We start from the raw sequence: 16,964 nt of genomic DNA, 5'->3' as shown, positions 1-16,964 counted from the left end.
GAAAAGAGGTGAGAGATTTACATTCAAATTGATAGAAAATTTTATTTCCTCTGATATATAACAAAAGGCAGCTACATGTTCTTGAGACCTTAATGCGATTAAGAATTGTCTAAGTTTCACACTGATTCAACTCATTCGAGCATGGGTTTACTCTTTCATTCACCAAGGACAAGTTTATTTGAACTATTTGCTTGTCTGTTGAATTGATGCATTGGCCTGCTAGCCTGATGGCCTGGCCCCCTAACACCCTAATCCCTTTTTCGGATCTGATGAGCCCATTAATTAGGAAAATTTGTATAATCCTTTAAATTATAGATTCAGGGATAACTAAATCATTTTTTATGAAATAACTGCCAAAATAATCCTTAATTTAATTGAAATATTTTAAAATCTATAACTCCCTAGATAGGGTTATTCTCACTTTTAACGTATCTACATAGTAACTAATGTAGTATTTTGAATATATAATTCACTGCTTCCTTTTCTTGTCTGCATCCACTATAAACCAAAACATAAAACTTGTTGAAGCTATTTCATCTTACTCCAGAAAAAAATATAGTAATTCCTTTACAGAGAATTTTAACATTCAAACAGTGTGAACTTGATCTCGTTAAAACCATAAATCACACAAAAACGATTTAATTTATCAAATTCACTTTAATACAAATTATTATTTAAATATATATCTCATTAAAACAAATTATTGTTTCACTTTAAAACAGGTCTGAACTATTTTCTAGTCTGCTGAGTTGATGCACTGGCCTGTTACCGGATGGCCTGGGCCACTAACCCCCTAATCCATTTTTGGATCTGATGAGCCAATTAAAATAGGAAAATATTTATATATCATCCTTTAAATAATATATTCAAGGATAAATAAATCATTTATTTATGAAATAACTTCCAAAATAATTCATAAGTTAATTGAAACCTGTAAAATTCCATAATTCCTTAGATAGGGTTATTCTGAATTTTAAGGTGTACACTTAGTCATTAATATAGTATTTTGAATATACAATTCACTGCACTCTTTTCTTCTCTACAACCACTATAAACCAACATATCAAACTTGTTGAAGCTATTGCATCAGACTCCAGAAAAAAAAATTATTCATTTAGAGAGAATGTAATATTCAAACAGTATGAACTTATTCTTATTAAAACCATAAATCACACGAAAAATATTTAATTTATCCAAGTTCACTTTAAATCAAATTATATCTCATTAATACATATCAATCTCTTCTATATTATTGTTATGCATATCAACTGCACTCCTTACACATAGTACATATGTCCCCCAAATTAGAAGTGAGACACGACGGATGTTTTTGGGTTACACTAACTTATTTACATTTTCTGGGGAAAAAACGAGTACATATGTACACAAGAATTAAGAAGAGATTGTTATCCAGTATGCAGAACATTAGGTATGTTGGGAATGTATAACAGTACCCAATCATCAGGCATTCAAGATTTTTAGTTACATCCTGAGTGAGAAATAAGTACATTACGAAACCTATATTTCGGTTATTATCAAACAAAACCTTGTTTGCAATCTTGTAACCCATAAATTGTACCTTTTTTTCATTTCCCACATCATCTAAGAATCTTACATTCATAATGACTAACATTTTCCTTAGACAAAAATTAACTCCAACCATGAAACCACTAGCCAATTTTATCATAGATCGTATCTTACATTGAAGCATATTTAAACTTGAGATTTTCCCGATACTCTCTAATGTTTTAAATCTTTAAGAATTTCTCACAAGTTTTTTCAAGACAATCTTTCTATTAATGAGAAACCAAATTTGAGATGGTTAATGAGTAAGACTTTCTTTTTGAGAAAAGCAAAATATGCATGTAAATATATTTATGTTAAAGGAGTTTCAATTAATAATGTCAATCATGTTTGGATAAGGTGAATTTCATTAATTTGTGCTCACTTGAACCACTTTGAACACATTTCCATATAAACTTGTGGGAGACTCCGCTCCCAAAGTGTATGTCTTTCAGCCCCAGCCATTTTTAGATCAAATAATTTAATCATTAGATGTGACATCAGCCATCCCCCATTTAATTTAATCTCTCTATTTTATTAGGGATCTCTGAATAAGTCACACCACCAGACCCACAATGTCACTTGTCATGTTAATTATCATCCTGGCGATTTATAATATTGCCTGCACCCAAATAATTAACAAGACATGCTTATCAAGCTTCCCTTGGAGATGAATCATCATACGAAGAATAACCCTTTAGTGGTAATCATTTTTCGCCAAAAAATATTTAAACTCTCAAAAGTTATCATAATAGATAATTAAATATAGTATTTCTTTAATTTCAAGATTATATCCTTTATCAAGTAAAATACATGTTAATCTCCATAGCTTGCACAGTAACGTATTTTATATCTAAAATTTCCAAGTGCAAACCAACTCGAGACGCTTCATTTTCACCGATTTTATCATTCTTTCAGGATCAGACATATTTTGTAATTTCACAACCGGCAAAAAGTAAAATTGCTTATCTTCTATTGTCACAAACCTAATACAGGCATTATACCATCAAGATGTTTTTTTCTAGACGTAGGTTTATAGAGTAGCTATTTTTATGAACAATAAAAAGGACACCATTTCTGAAATTGAAGTCATTAGTATTAAAAGTTTATAAATGTAAGTGTGTGACATTAGAATAGGAAAATATTTAACTCTCCCGTGGGTTGCTAGAAACATGATCTCTTCACAGCACCAGGGAAAGATACTTCAAGTTTTCCAAGAAATGTCTCTATATTCAAAATGCTTAAAGTTTTTTACAACCATTTCCAATATCAAAACTCGGATAATGGTTTGGCCAAAATTGGCGGATAGAATATTCATTTGATTCATAAAAGAAAAAATGACAGTCTACCTTACAGATTTTACCTTATCTGAGGAAGCTAGGTCAGAAGTTTCCCCTTCAGTTGCTTCCTCTTTGATCCTACTCATTTGAGACATGAGCAAATCATGAACTCTGCCCTTTAGCTGAAATATTTATGACAAACACTAAATGAGGTTTTGCGATAAAAGAATTAAGCTACGTCCAATTAAAGATCACCAGAAGAATATCTTAACGTTACAAACGGATATATCTAATTCTTAATTTTAGGAAAGGCTTGAGAAATCAGCAGGGACGTGACAAGCGTTTCACAAAAATTTCATTTCCTTTTTTGGCTTACAAAATTAAGATGCTAATGTAGCGGCATGCATTACGCTTCAAAAGGCCCAAAAATATTTATGTAACCTAAGTTTAAAAAATGGGGATTAACAGTACTGGCGTCCATGCCTTCTGTCTCTCTTTCTCAACCGAAGAAATAAAAGAAAACAAAAAATTGAACGTGGAAGGTACATGGCAAAGTCCAAGAAGGTTATAAATGTCTGTTACCTCTATCTATCTCTTTCTCTCATGTCAAATCTCTCTCCTAATGAGAGATTGATATTCAGTTCTGACATCACATTGAACATTTCTCCGTCTTCATTTTATAATTGAGGGACATTAATCTCCAGGAAAAAAGTTATACACTTGGCCAGCTTAGGTCTAATACTTCTGACACTTCACATCAGTGATACCTTTGCCTTTGGGTAGATATTTGAGGGTTAGGGTTCAGGGTATAGAGATAAAATTCATGGAACAAATAAATTGCCTTGAGTTCGGACGTTTGAACCCCAGCCACCGGAGAATAAATGCATTATTTTACTTAGAGCCCTCACTGAGGCGCAACGTCAATATAAACTCGAGCACAGACTAAAGATTCAGTCTACAATTCGAACATGCTTCCATGCCACTACTTACTGGAGATGCGCCAGTATAAATACATTAGACCTGGCCCGATCCGAGCCAGTAGGAAGATCCCCTATGGGTGGATCATCTAAAGGACATGATTACAAGTGCAAAAAAATATTAGGGGTTTTAAGAAAAAATATGAATAGGAAAATGGGCTTATCTTAAAAAATCAACAGGGGCATAACTCTAACATGCAAAGATTTGAGGATGCGATTTGGCAATATAAGGTAATGTCAGAGTGGTAGATAGACAATCTTTCCTCTACCAAACCCTTGTCAACAAGAGGAGAAATCAAGATATCTGATAGGATCCTAGGGGTAATTTCGTCTTGTTAGCCCACAGGGGCGTTTTAGTCATTTGCTATTATGTATTTCCCTTTAAATAGGGATGCCCTCCCTTTAGGAGGGCAGCCATGAAGAAGTTGATTGAAGTAAGGTTTTCTTGGCACCCCTCTCCTCGTCTAAGTCTGGTATCTCTCTCGTTCCCTCAACAATCCCCTGCCCTCGTAATCGTCTCTACCTCACTGCGTCTTCAGGCGGCTCGTCCCCGGCCAATCCCTCACCCCGTCTGCTCGGCCTCCTCTCCTACCCTTCCCGTTTCACCTCTCTACCCCGGGAATTTCTACCTTACCTCATCCTCTACCCTCCCTCTGATACGAGCCTAGATCAAAGCCCGTATCAATATCCAAGAAGCAGAAACAGAGAATATAACTTCTTGATAGATCGTTGATCAGCTCCCTTGTACCCCCTGTATAATGATATTGATGGCATCAACGTTGAATACTCTGACATTAAGGAGGCTTGACCACGACTCCACAGCAGGGTCACAACCGAAGCCTTGACGACAACTTCATTGACTTCATAGGGCGTCCAAGAATTCAGAACAGACACTTCTTGAATTTTCAAGGCTTCCACAATAAATCATGATGACAACTCCTCAGCACAAACACCACCACAGACTTGCCGAGGACTTCACTCTCCACAGACGATGGCGACACGAACCACTATAGACTCCCACATGTTCCTCATGGATCACGCTCTGATACCATGTCAGAGGGGTAGATGGACAATCTTACCTCTACCAAACTGAGACGGGACTACCTCGAACATATTTGGAAAATAAAAAAACAGAAACGATACCCTATGCCAAGCTCCTCAAGCCACGTGTGAGGAGATTACTGGTCAACTATCTACCTATAAATAAAAGGGATCCAGTAACAGAAAGGGGATATTGATTTCTTGGAGCTCATGCCAGAGTGCGGGCTGGTTGTCGGGAGATCCTCTTGCCACCATTAAGGGGCAAGGCCAATCCGGCTTGTCCGAGCTACTTCTTCCCTTTCTTCTCTCTCCCTGTGATTCCCCCTCACACCACATTCTAGTTGAACTCTCTATCTGACTCTTGAATCTTCTGGCGTTATCTTGGAATACTACTATTCTTGGCATTTCTTGAGTTCAAGAGATCAATCCACATCGTTCTGAGTTTTTGACACCGATGCGATATTTCTACCCACAGGAATCTTATAACAAACCCTTGTCAACAAGAGGAGAAATCAAGAGATCCAAGAAGGAGAAACAGAAAACATAACTTCTTGATAGATCTTTGATCAGTTCCCTAGTACCCTTTGTATAATGGGACACAAAGGGGGTTACATGTAACGGTATCCTATAAAAGGAAATAACAAGGAAACAATAAAGGAAATGGCAACAAAGAAAATGATTAACTGACAGGTAATATCTTTGGGTCCGCATAAAAAGAGGAACAAATGAAGTCACTAACCTCATCAAGTCCCAATTCAGATTTCACAGAAACCCGCATTGATCCAGGGGGGCCAAAAGATTTGTAGTTTTCTAGTTCATCGTCTGACTCAGTAATTCTGTCAGGGAGGTGCAAAAGATCACACTTGGACACCACGTCAAGCCAGATGTGGTCCTTGAATCTTTCTCTTATCTCCTTGTACAGAGCAAACTTCGTCCACCACGATCCCACAATAAAGAGACAAATCAGGTATTCCAACTTTGGAAACAAAATTCCATGAATTCTAGGGTTTAAGCTAACCTGGTTTGATGGCGAAGTCCCACAATCCCCTGTAAGGTCGTGTACGTAGAGCACCGCAGTTGGTAGATGAGAGAGCACAGCCAATGTGAGCTTCTCCAGGTTATTTCTTTTTTCTGCTGGGAGTAAACAGTAAATCGATAAGAAAAAAGATGTTTTTTATAGAGGGAAATATTTAAAAGTAATCCAAAAAATATTTAACTATATGAAAACTCCAAACATGGAAGCTTTTAGTAGTATTTTATAAACCAAAAGAAATAGACCCACTAGGAGCCAACAATCCAAGGTACTTACGGTAACCCTAACTGAAGAACTCCACAGGTGCAGAAAAGCTATTTTTCGATTTAAGTTACAGTTGGAACATGGGCGTGGTAAAAGAACGACAAAGTTTCATGAATACACATTTGCTTGGATATTTAGTGATGAATTTTTCGTGAGAAAGAAAATACATAGGCAAAAAAATATACTTAATGAAAATCTAGAGATACACACGTTTGGAGAAAGTACATTTAGAACTATTATGCTTGACCAAAAAAAGTGATTTTCTAAAGGGGCAAAATAAAATGATTACTTTATCGAGTTCATATTAATGGTTAAGATAGAAACAAGAATCCATGACGAGGGTGCAAAGAAAGCTGGGAAGAGGGAGAGATGCCGCAGTGATAAGCATTAAAAGAGAAGATGACCCATTAAGAAATTCAAAATACAAAAAAAACCACCCATGTCATCGTGTGAAACTTCCGTGCTAGGTAGAGAAAATGTTTCATTCGTAATTAATGAAAATTTTTCAAACAAAGAACGCACCATCTTCTCTATTCAGTAGTCCAGGAGTGTCCGTAACCTGCAGTGGTCATCAGAAATTGGATTAAGATTTAAGTTTCACAATGATAATTAAAACTTAATTATGTTTTCTTCAAATTTTCGAATCAAAGATCCACTTTGCTTGATTCGCATTCATAAACACATTAGATTTAAAACCGAGCTTTAGAGTCTTGAACAAATACGCTACTCCTGCTCCATCTTTTATTGTTGTCAGGAGGATAATCATACCCCCACACAGGCACAAACTTGGAAACAAACCAAAAGTCTAATTCTAGGAAAATAGTTGTCCAAGCATTTCTGGTTTCGGATAATTAAATGTACCCGAAAAGCTAGATTTCGTTTTTGTAAATTATCAAGATGCGGCATGCTTCAAGCTTTCCGTTTCTAATTATTTATTTGTTTATCATTCCCTGAAATCATTTCATGAAACTAGGGAATATCATTCAGCATTGGATTTGACGGAGGCCAATATTTAAAATAAAATATATTTCTTGTGCACACCTGCCCAGAGTTACTGCGCAGTTTCATTACACAGAAACAAAGGATAAACGTCAAACAGTCCAGAAAGACGAGACCTGCTCACCTGAAAGTGGGCATAGTCGATGCTAATGTGACCCATCAAGATCCCTCTCGTTGTAAATGGGTAGTTGCAGACCTAATGCATAGTCATTAACATTATAAGATAAATTTCATGATGAAAATTCTTGCTACCATGACTACAAGAAGAAGACTTCCAAGTTATAGAGAAGCATTCTAGATAGAGATGCAAGACTCGTCACTTTATCTTAAGCAGGGAAATGAGCAGTTGAGAAAGACTTCAATAATTTTATGCAAAGACCTCAGGCTTCCCAGTTGAGAGAATTCGAACAAGCGATGACTTTCCCACATTTGGGGCTCCCACGAGACATAAAGTTGGTATAGATGGATCCACCACTGGCATAGCACGCAAAGCCTGTCAACATATAATTAGTAAGAAAAAAAATTAAGGTAATAAATCTATATAATATTATCCTATACATAAAGTTCCAACACAAATAATAGGTTTAGAAAACAAAAAGGAATAAAGGAGTCTCAAGGTTATCAACACTGATTCTCAGAAGCATTAAAACAATTATGGATATGCAGAGGTTGCTTAAAAGACGATAACTAACTGGTAGGCAAGAATGTTGAGCCTTTGTTTCTACTTAGATACGTTGTCATAATCAGAGATCTGAGGATGAGATATGTCGCTATGAAAGAATGTATTGATAAGAGCTCCATGAAGACATATCAAAGGAGCAAGAGAAAAGACATCACACGTGCAATCCCATAAAGGCACGTGTAGAGATTTGAATAAAAAGAGCGGGAAGAGAAAGGTATAAATAAAGAACAAAACCAAGAAAGGAGAAGAAGCTCGGTAGTTAAAATCGCACTGGCAATCAGGCTGGCGGGAGATCCTCCTTGCTGGATGAGCAAGAACCGATCCGGTTTTGCTCAGGGTTGTTTCTTTCTCTTTTCAGTTCTTCCTTCTTCTTTTCTCTCTCTCTGGACGCCTATAATCGCATTTCCTTATTCTTTCACCATTTATCCAAGGGATCGTGTACTAGCTCGAGTGGTTTTCAAGCACGATTTCTTCCTTGGAGGATCTTTCTCTCTCAGGAACGAAATCGAGGATCTTATCATGTACCTAGAGCAATAAAAGAGAAAGAAGAAAAGGGAAGAGAGGAAGAGGAAAAAATGGGTGAGAAAATTCTATTGGGGCATAAAACCTTGGGGTACACTCTAGATATTGATCCCTACAAAAGCATGGATTCCGGGGATAATCTTGTCCACAAAAATTCAAATCTTTTACAAACAAACTTAAGACACAGAATCCTTGTCTAACCCCTCTCACATTACAAGCTGAATGTATTAACATCCATTTTACATCAACCATTAATGAGAACCATCATCTAATCTAATCTTCCCTGTGATGAGTTTACAAGTCAAAAATCAATGCTCATTACTTTTGCAATATTCAGAAGATCTTCGACTGCATGCCTTTGAAGGTGGAAAGTGTGTTCCAAACTCTTTACACCCTGCACTCAGAAACGAGACATTTATGTGTTTGAACAAGGGCTAAACTGGGACGAAAAAAATCAATAAATGTACTAAAAAAGAGAGCCGATGATAACAGATTAGTGAACTAGAAAAAGGAAGAGCTTTAGGTCACATTGAACAGAAGCATACCTCGTCCAGTCTTTCTTCGGCTTCACGCTTTGTAGATGACTGCCAAGGTTAAATACCCAACCTATTAAAAATCCCAATCTTATTCAAAGAATAACGGAATGAAATGCAAAAAGCATAGAGAGCAGGAGCAGCAGAAAGGAACATCGACGAATTTCAACCGATAAGCAAATCAAGTTTTAGTTCATTCTGGAACAGTACAACTTTAAGTGTGAGATAACTTTGAAATCAGCGCTGTCATTACTGATAAACTCATCGCATTGGTATGGAAAACCCTGCCACGATCATATTCCTCCACAGATATCTTCATGAAAGAGTTTTAGCCCATTTGGGGCGTTTTGGTCATTTAGTGTTTAGGTTAGTTTACTCCTCTCTTTAAATATTTTTAGCCCTAACCTTAAGAGGGCAGCCAAGATTGAAGATCAGTTGTCGCTTGGCCCACTGTCTTGTCCCTCTCCACCTCAGTTCGTGAATACCCAAGAATGAAGAAAGAGATAAGGTCAACTTTAGTTTTCAGTTGACCAGGAGGCATGTGGACATAAGACGGCAGACTAAAATGGGCAGATGTTTTATCACGCGGGGGGAGCTTGATGATGTATCAAGAAAGGGTTAGAACCAACTCGTTCAGAAGGATTCAGGAGATTAAAAATGATAATGAAGGCCGAGCACAGGAGGGAGTGGCATCTTTTGGAGAACTGACCTCTGGAGCAGAAGACCTAGGCTGCATTCGATTTGCATCTCAAGGAGAGGGTTTGGCTTGTGGAGGATGATGATATCAGAAGACAAAAGCAGTGGCTTAAAGGCAGTAGGTCAGCAGGGGAGATTGTTCACGGATCAAATCTCACAGTGAGTAATCTTTTCCTTGAGATTTCTATACCTCATCGTATCACCCTTCTTTTCCTCCTTCCCCAATATGAAGATTAATCAATATTCAATTAAACCCAAATAGATTGTGAGGGACTAACACCTAGATGTTTTAATACTGAAACAAATAAATAATCATACATCAGCCGCATGAGAATGGCAAACGAAGTGCATAACAAAAGGAAAATTTACTAAAGCCCCTGAAATTCAATCAACAAAAAAAAATTAAAGCCCTTGAAATAAACTTCCAACTTGATATGATTGGAAGAAAATGTATTACAATAGGTTACGATGCTAAATAATCAATACTTTAGGACAAGGCTCAAAAATCAACCATTTAGGCAAAACGATTGTTCCCAGAGACGAGACCAAACATTCTAAAAAGCACTGTTTATCTCGTTTGACAATATTCTTCGATTCAAAGGAAGTTTCACCCACGTTTATTTAAATCACTAATCATTTTCTTGGAATTTAAAACGTCCAAATCAAAACTGGAAAGCTGTCACGAGATATAAATTCACAAAATTTTGTTCTATGTCAAGAAATATATAAGCACACGAAAATAATGATAATGGCCCACAACCAAACTCTCAACAAAAGTAAGCCATGGAATGATAAATCGAACTGTGAAAATTGCACTTTTCAAACCTGAGCACAAAGCGATGCATGTTCCTTGCCAACAGACAATATCCTTTTCCTCAGGGAGTCCACACGGCCCAAAACCTATGGAATTTAAAATTTATGAATATAGAAAAAAAAGTTGACAGAAATTAAATTTTCAATAAAGGTAATAGAAAGTTCAGCTGTGATTTATTATTCATTTCATATTGTTTTAAACTAATCTGTAACAGCATAGGCCGTTTCCCCCTCTGTTTCCTAAAGGAGAAAAAATCCCAATAAGCAAAATTGAAATTAGGGAGATCCTAATATAGATAAGTGTTTTGCCAGCCATCCTTATTTTCCTCTTGTTGTCCGTTTTATATGTATGTGGGTCACGTGCCATAAGTGGACCCTGATAAGGTACTATACATATCTTACAAGAGAAGACCCAAGAAAGAACAGATAGATAAGGGTCAACCAAAGGTTGACCCAGAGTCAACTGCATAAAAGTGTGAAAAAGAGTGTCATGTGGATGGCACATGACGATCTTGCAATAAAAGGGCTAAATCAGGCCCATTAGTAGAAGAAATAAATCAGGCCCACTAATGAATAAAGGCGGAAAGAATAAGTATATAAGGAGAAAGGAGGGGATGAGAGGGGGGATCCCCCGACAGCAAGAAGAAATCAAGAAGTTGTTGCACAGTCTGGCTCCCTGGGCTCTGGGTTGCATTCGACCAGGTGGAGGGAAGCGGCAGAGCACCAAGTCTTGAAGCTTCCTGCTGGGTGGTTATGCAGGCGTTGATACATTTCTATTCCCGATCAGCATTGGTTCTCGGCTAAGCCGGAGAGGTGCGTTTTGTTGTTGATTGATACATTTTCTAGCAAATATGGTATCAAACCCACATGAAAGACTTACAGAAAGTCACTTATTCTCTCACCTGAGAGAGTAACTTATGACAGATAGCCTCAGCCCACTTAACTGTACCAGCTGGCACTTAAACCAGCTACAATGACTAAACAAGTAGGTCGCTCGTTTGTAAACCCTACCCACAAGGGAAAGGTCACAAGGAGGCACAGGAGACACCAGACGGACAGCTGCTTAGGGAGCATGAATTCTTACATGGTGTGACACTCTAACATGGTATCAGAGCCGGAGCAGATCAAATTGAGTGGTGAGATACTCTAACACCCTTCTGCTGCACGCCCCCTCTGGAGTTCTTTATTCTGTCTTCTCCATTCCTTCTCTTTGATAGGATCCTTGATAGGATCCTATCTAGGGGTAGTCTCGTCGTTTTAGCCCATAAGGGCGTTTTAATCGTTTCGCTATTGTGTAATTCCTTTAAATCGGGATGCCCTCCCTCTAGGAGGACAGCCAAGAAGAGGAATGAAGTAGATCTTTTGTCTCCCCTCTCCGCGTCCAGGTCCCATCTCTCTCATCCTCTTTGATCCCCGTCCCTCATGATCATCTCTACCTCACCGCATCTTCAGGCGGCTCGTCCCCGGTCGATCCATGCCCCCTCCGTTCGATCCTTCCTCAGATCATTCCTGTTTCCCCTCTTTACCTCGGGAACTTCTAGCTCGCCTCACCCGTCTACTCCCCTCCGATACGAGCCCAGAGTGGGGATCGTATCACTCTTTAAATGTACAGTGTGAAGGGGGACACTTGGAGCCTACAATGAAAAAGACGCTAGAAAACTCACCTGCGACTAGCTGTGAAAGAGAGGGTGACCTTGAAAAAATGATCCACACAATTTAACCAACTCTGAGCATTTGCAACATTAAAATAAGGCAAGTCTCCTTTCCTGAATTCAGACTTTTCTTCTGTCAACGATACTTGGTTGACTGGGACGTGTGCTGCAATAAAAAAAGTTAAAGCAGAAATTGACTTCTTCGCTCATCATACCGCCACTTCTCCGCGACTTTATCTTCTACTGGATTCAACTGCCTCTTTCGCAGAAGTCCAACTTGTACCCTCCAATTTCGAATTCATAGCTTGCAATTGCACCAAAATATTTGAGAGAATCTCTGCAGAGTCAGACTGCTCTTGTAACATGCCTTTTCCCTTGTCAACTGCCTCTTCCATGATGTCAATCAAGCAGTGGAGTCAGGTGATTGTGATTGTTACCTGCCACTACTGTCTACTGTAATGCGCTGCTGTAGCCAAGGCCGTGAATGTCAAACCCTCGAGATCACCTTGGGGAAGGCTTTTCTTGACTTGGAAATCCCCTTTAGGATAATCAGTGCTGCATTCACAGTTCTACTCGGCACTTCTTTGATGTGAGCAAGAATGAACGATAAATGGCAGATAATATGCAATGTATATCGATTTGCCAGAAAAATAAGGATGAGTATATTGCGACCAATATATTCTTGAAATCGGTTATATTGCAACCAAGATCTTCTTGAAAACCGGTTAGATATCCGACACAAAACCTTCTCGGGAACAATAATCAATCAAATGTTCTTAGCAGCGTGATCGCAGGATCAGTGCTCTGATACCAATTGGTAGCATCAAAGGAAATCAAATGGACAATGTGATCTTCTTGTATCTTCTTGAAGAATAAAACTCTTATCAATTCAATGGGAATATAGGAATGCTGAATACGAGATACCAGGACCAAGGATCGAGCGATCCTTCCTTCTGGATGCAGGCTTCCCCTGCTCTCCAAACTTTTCCCTTACTTCTTGATGGGACTTCAACTGCTTCTTGACTCGACGCCTGTTGCCTCCTTCCCAGACTTTATTTATAGGTTCCTTCATCCCCTTATTCTTCTCTTGAGCTGGCGTGGACCTGATTCTTTTATTGGCTTGCCTTTTATATTTTCTTGAAAATAACATTGGGAGCTAGGAATATTGAAAAATACAGGACATGAAACCTAGCATTAATGGCTAAGCGGGTGGGCAGACTTACGAGATCGGAAGCACATATGGTTACACAAGTCCAGGAGGACAGTTAAGGACCATGGATGGAATGCGAGAGATACATGGCTCCAGTCCAAAGGTCATTCTAGCAGGGGTTGAGGCAGGTTTTTCCCCAAGTTTGAGAATTCTTCAGCACCAAATTGAGGGAACGCTCCAACTTGTGCTATTGGATTGAAGTCTAGTCAGCTCAAGGCACAAAACTCCCACGCCTATTTGCCTTCGCAACGATTCCTCAAGCAACAGTTTGGGAATTCTGGGATGGTACGTTGAATTTACCTTTAGCTGATAGCCTGTCAGACCAGAGAGTGGAGTATACAAGGATGCCACAGTCCATACTACATCTACATCCACTGCATGAGACAAGATATTTGGGGGAGGATAGACACATCCTTTTCTACCTAGGATGCCTACACGAGGCTCAGACACAGACACTTAGTTAAGGAACTGACAACCACCCCCTCTCTATGCGCCATATGGAAACAAAAGTTACCCCTTAAGGTGTGGTTCTATAGTTGGTTGCTCCAGCGATGACGGCTAGAAACACGGGTGGTCACAAAGGGTGGCTCCGAAAAGCCATGGCAGAATGTGTTTCCCACTCTTGAAAAAACTAGACCTCTTGTCTCATCTTCTGGTTGAGATTGGAATCAAGAAAGAGATCTGTTTCTCCCTTTTCATTTTACCATTTGTGCTTCCTCAATTCGTCATCGTCATAGTAAAAGATTGAGTTCGGACCCATACCAGATAGCCACTGTACTGAGAATAATAAAGGGCATAAAACCAAATTTGGATGGTAGGGTTTATTTGCAAGACGGTAATCTGAGCTAAAAAAGAGTACAAGGTTGAAACAATTACGCCCAAGAAAAACTAGCAAAACTGAAGCAATTTGTAATAACTACTTTTTTAAGGAATGAAAATCACTACATTAAGTAAATTATGGAAATAAAAGGGTTACCTCTTCATAATGACCTTCGCCAAACGTTAGCTCAATCAGAGAACGTTCATAGGGATGTAAGAGGTATCTCTTAGGAAACTTTTCCAGATACAACCTCAATGGTACGGCTATTTCCTGGATGTACCGCAGAGTTCATTAAATGAGACAAAAAAAAGTTTCGCATCAAATGGCAGAAATCTCTGAATTAAGTCATAATTGAAACCACCACCTCTCAAAAGTGAAATGAAGAACAAACAGGCTCAACAACAAACCTTCATTAACGCATCGAGTTGTTTAGCAGCCTTGTTTTTCTCACGTTTTGCAATATTCACAATACCTGAACAGATTAACAGTTTGGAGCATAAATAAAATAAATAATTGCATTATTAAATTGCTTGAAAGAAAGAATATCCTCACCCTTTGATGGACCAACCCGTCTTGCCTTTCTTTTTGCAGACATTATTAAATCCTCCGAAGGCATCACCATGGGCAGCATTTGAAAGGCTCCCACAGATATGGGTGCCTTTAGAGGCTTCTGAAATCACAGCCAGAAAGATACCTTATCAAAAAAAGTTCAATTTATTATTTTCATTATCTCAAAATTTTCAAACATCATAAAATTTGTAGGCCTCAAAGAGATATGCATTCGGATTGGCATCTCCTATTAAAAGTATGATCGGATAGTACTAAAGCCTCTATTGGCGTAATGAGTTTATAGATGAGATCTGATTATTAAATCTAGTTCAGTCTTCTATTGTCAAGATGACAACCACAGAATCCGTTTTTTTTTCTATCCATTCCACAGTTTAAAGGTACAATTAAACAGATGCAATGATAGCACAACCAGAGTAAAGATTAAGAGAAACTATGGCTCGAAGGGAAGTGGAGGTCAACAAGTGTAAAAATAACTGCTATACTGCACCGACTCAGATATATTTATTAAATTCGTAGCCAGTTCATCTCATAAACTGTATTGAAGGTCATTTAAGTTCAACAAGTCCAAAAAATATTATTTCAAATCGACTTTAAATGGTCCAGTAAATTAGCACCCAGATCGGTGAAAGTTCTGTTAATGGACCAGCCCTTAAGCTATTTATAAGCTGAATGTAAACAGGCGAACCAATTAGCGAGAAATAAATTTCTTTGTCACTCCGTGTCTGATGCATGAACGAGGAGCGCACAGTGGAGGAAGGAGAAGACGACAAAGAGAATTTCACAATCTCAACAATCGTTCTGCATAGGTTATATGTTTTGGTTTTCTGGATAAAACGTGTAGAAAGAATTAGTGTCCACAATCACACAGTCGAAAATTGCGCCCCACATGAAATGCAATAACTACATGAATTGTCATGAAAACTTGCTGTAACCTTATCCGCAGCAGTATCTCCTTTCGCAGAAGCTTCTTTAGTGCTTAATTGCAGCTCTTGAGTTACGTAGATAACTGAGGATATTCTCCTCCTGACCAGAGTGCATAAATCTGGAAGAAAAAAGAAAACAACAAAAGAAAATGTCAGATAGAATACCCCGTGTTGAGATGATAATTTTCACTTCATTGAAAATCTGAAAAAATTGTCTAAGGACAGAAAAAAAGTTGTGCTTAAAGCAAAAAATTCTCAAATCAAATAACCAAGTACCACATCTCATAGGAAAAACTCAAAATTATAAATTTGAGTGTGAAGCACAGGACAACCCAAACTTCTGCGCACGCCATCAATCAAATTTAAATAAGGGTTTAGGATAAGGGTGATTTTCACTTCACTGAAATCAGACAAAATAGTATAAGTCTATGCGAACAGAAAAACGACCATGTTTAAAGCAAAAAGATCCCAAATCAAACAACCAAGTAACTACATCTCACAGGAAAAACTCAAAAATCAAAAAAATCGAGAAAAGCGGAAAAATTGTAAAGCATTGGATAACCCAAACATCTAAGCACCCCAACACTCAACCCGAAAACTGAGCATTAATCCCAGAAAAAAATACGGAAAATACCAATTGGGCGGAAAAAAAAGGGTATTCAAGCGACAATACGAGGTCCCAGAGAACCATCGAGGTTAAAGAAACAGAGACTTCCCCACCACAACTAATCCAATTCCGCGATTATAACAACTTAACAAGTGAAAAAAAGCTCACTGGATGGCCCGGAAAGCTCGATTCTCCCACCATAGAACTTTGAACAAGGCAATCGTATCTGATTGAGCAGGCTGAAAGTTCCCCCGCTGGCGCTCATCCTTAAAGTTGGTCGTTCACTGTCCGGCGCCTTCTCACAACGCTCGTATCGCCATTTAAATATATTCCCATCCATGAAATTGCAAAGATAAAATTTAAAAAAAAAACAAAAAAAAAATTACTTGAAATAAAAGATCCAGTTTTGATCTCTATTACAAATAGTTTTAAGACTGTTTTCAGGTTGAAAAGTAAACTGGAAATTATTTTTTATTTGAGAACAAGAGATAAAACTAAATAAAACAAAAGAAAGAGTTCTAATTTTAAATTAAAGATCCGGTTTTGACCTCTATTCCATTTAGTTGTAGACTGTTTTCAGGTTGAAAAGTAAACAGAAATCACTTTTTTATTTGAGAAGAGATCAAATTAAATAAAACAAAAGAAAGAGTTCTAACTTGAAATAAGAGATCCAGTTTTGACCTCTATGCCATATAGTTTTAGACTGTTTCCAGGTTGAAAAGTAAACTGGAAATCACTTTTTTTATTTGAGAAGAAGAGATAAAATTAAAAAAGACAAA

At 38.0% G+C, this 16,964-nt stretch overlaps 1 protein-coding gene across 2 annotated transcripts; it reads right to left on the bottom strand.

Moving 5' to 3' along the window:
• Nucleotides 1-2,772: 2,772 nt before the first annotated feature.
• Nucleotides 2,773-16,500, bottom strand: PDE318 (P-loop containing nucleoside triphosphate hydrolases superfamily protein). Of its 2 annotated transcripts, none has more exons than XM_078584348.1 (14): nucleotides 16,354-16,500; nucleotides 15,588-15,697; nucleotides 14,638-14,755; nucleotides 14,493-14,557; nucleotides 14,242-14,355; nucleotides 10,416-10,490; nucleotides 8,907-8,945; nucleotides 8,684-8,755; nucleotides 7,537-7,650; nucleotides 7,282-7,353; nucleotides 6,681-6,717; nucleotides 5,880-5,995; nucleotides 5,601-5,789; nucleotides 2,773-3,025 (listed from the first exon to the last, which is right to left on the bottom strand). In XM_078584348.1, the coding sequence occupies exons 1-14, from the start codon at nucleotides 16,448-16,450 to the stop codon at nucleotides 2,909-2,911; spliced, it is 1,335 nt and encodes a 444-aa protein (XP_078440474.1). In that variant the 5' UTR covers nucleotides 16,451-16,500; the 3' UTR covers nucleotides 2,773-2,908. The 2 variants fall into 2 exon arrangements, with proteins under 2 accessions (XP_078440474.1, XP_078440475.1); XM_078584349.1 differs by having other exon boundaries at nucleotides 5,880-5,992.
• Nucleotides 16,501-16,964: the final 464 nt, after the last annotated feature.

The sequence above is a fragment of the Wolffia australiana genome, chromosome 12, assembly GCF_029677425.1.
Source record: "Wolffia australiana isolate 7733 chromosome 12, ASM2967742v1".
In the NCBI taxonomy this organism is placed as follows: Eukaryota; Viridiplantae; Streptophyta; class Magnoliopsida; order Alismatales; family Araceae; genus Wolffia; species Wolffia australiana.
The sequence above is the reverse complement of the archived record's forward strand: the minus strand, read 5'-3'. Positions and strand labels throughout refer to the sequence as shown.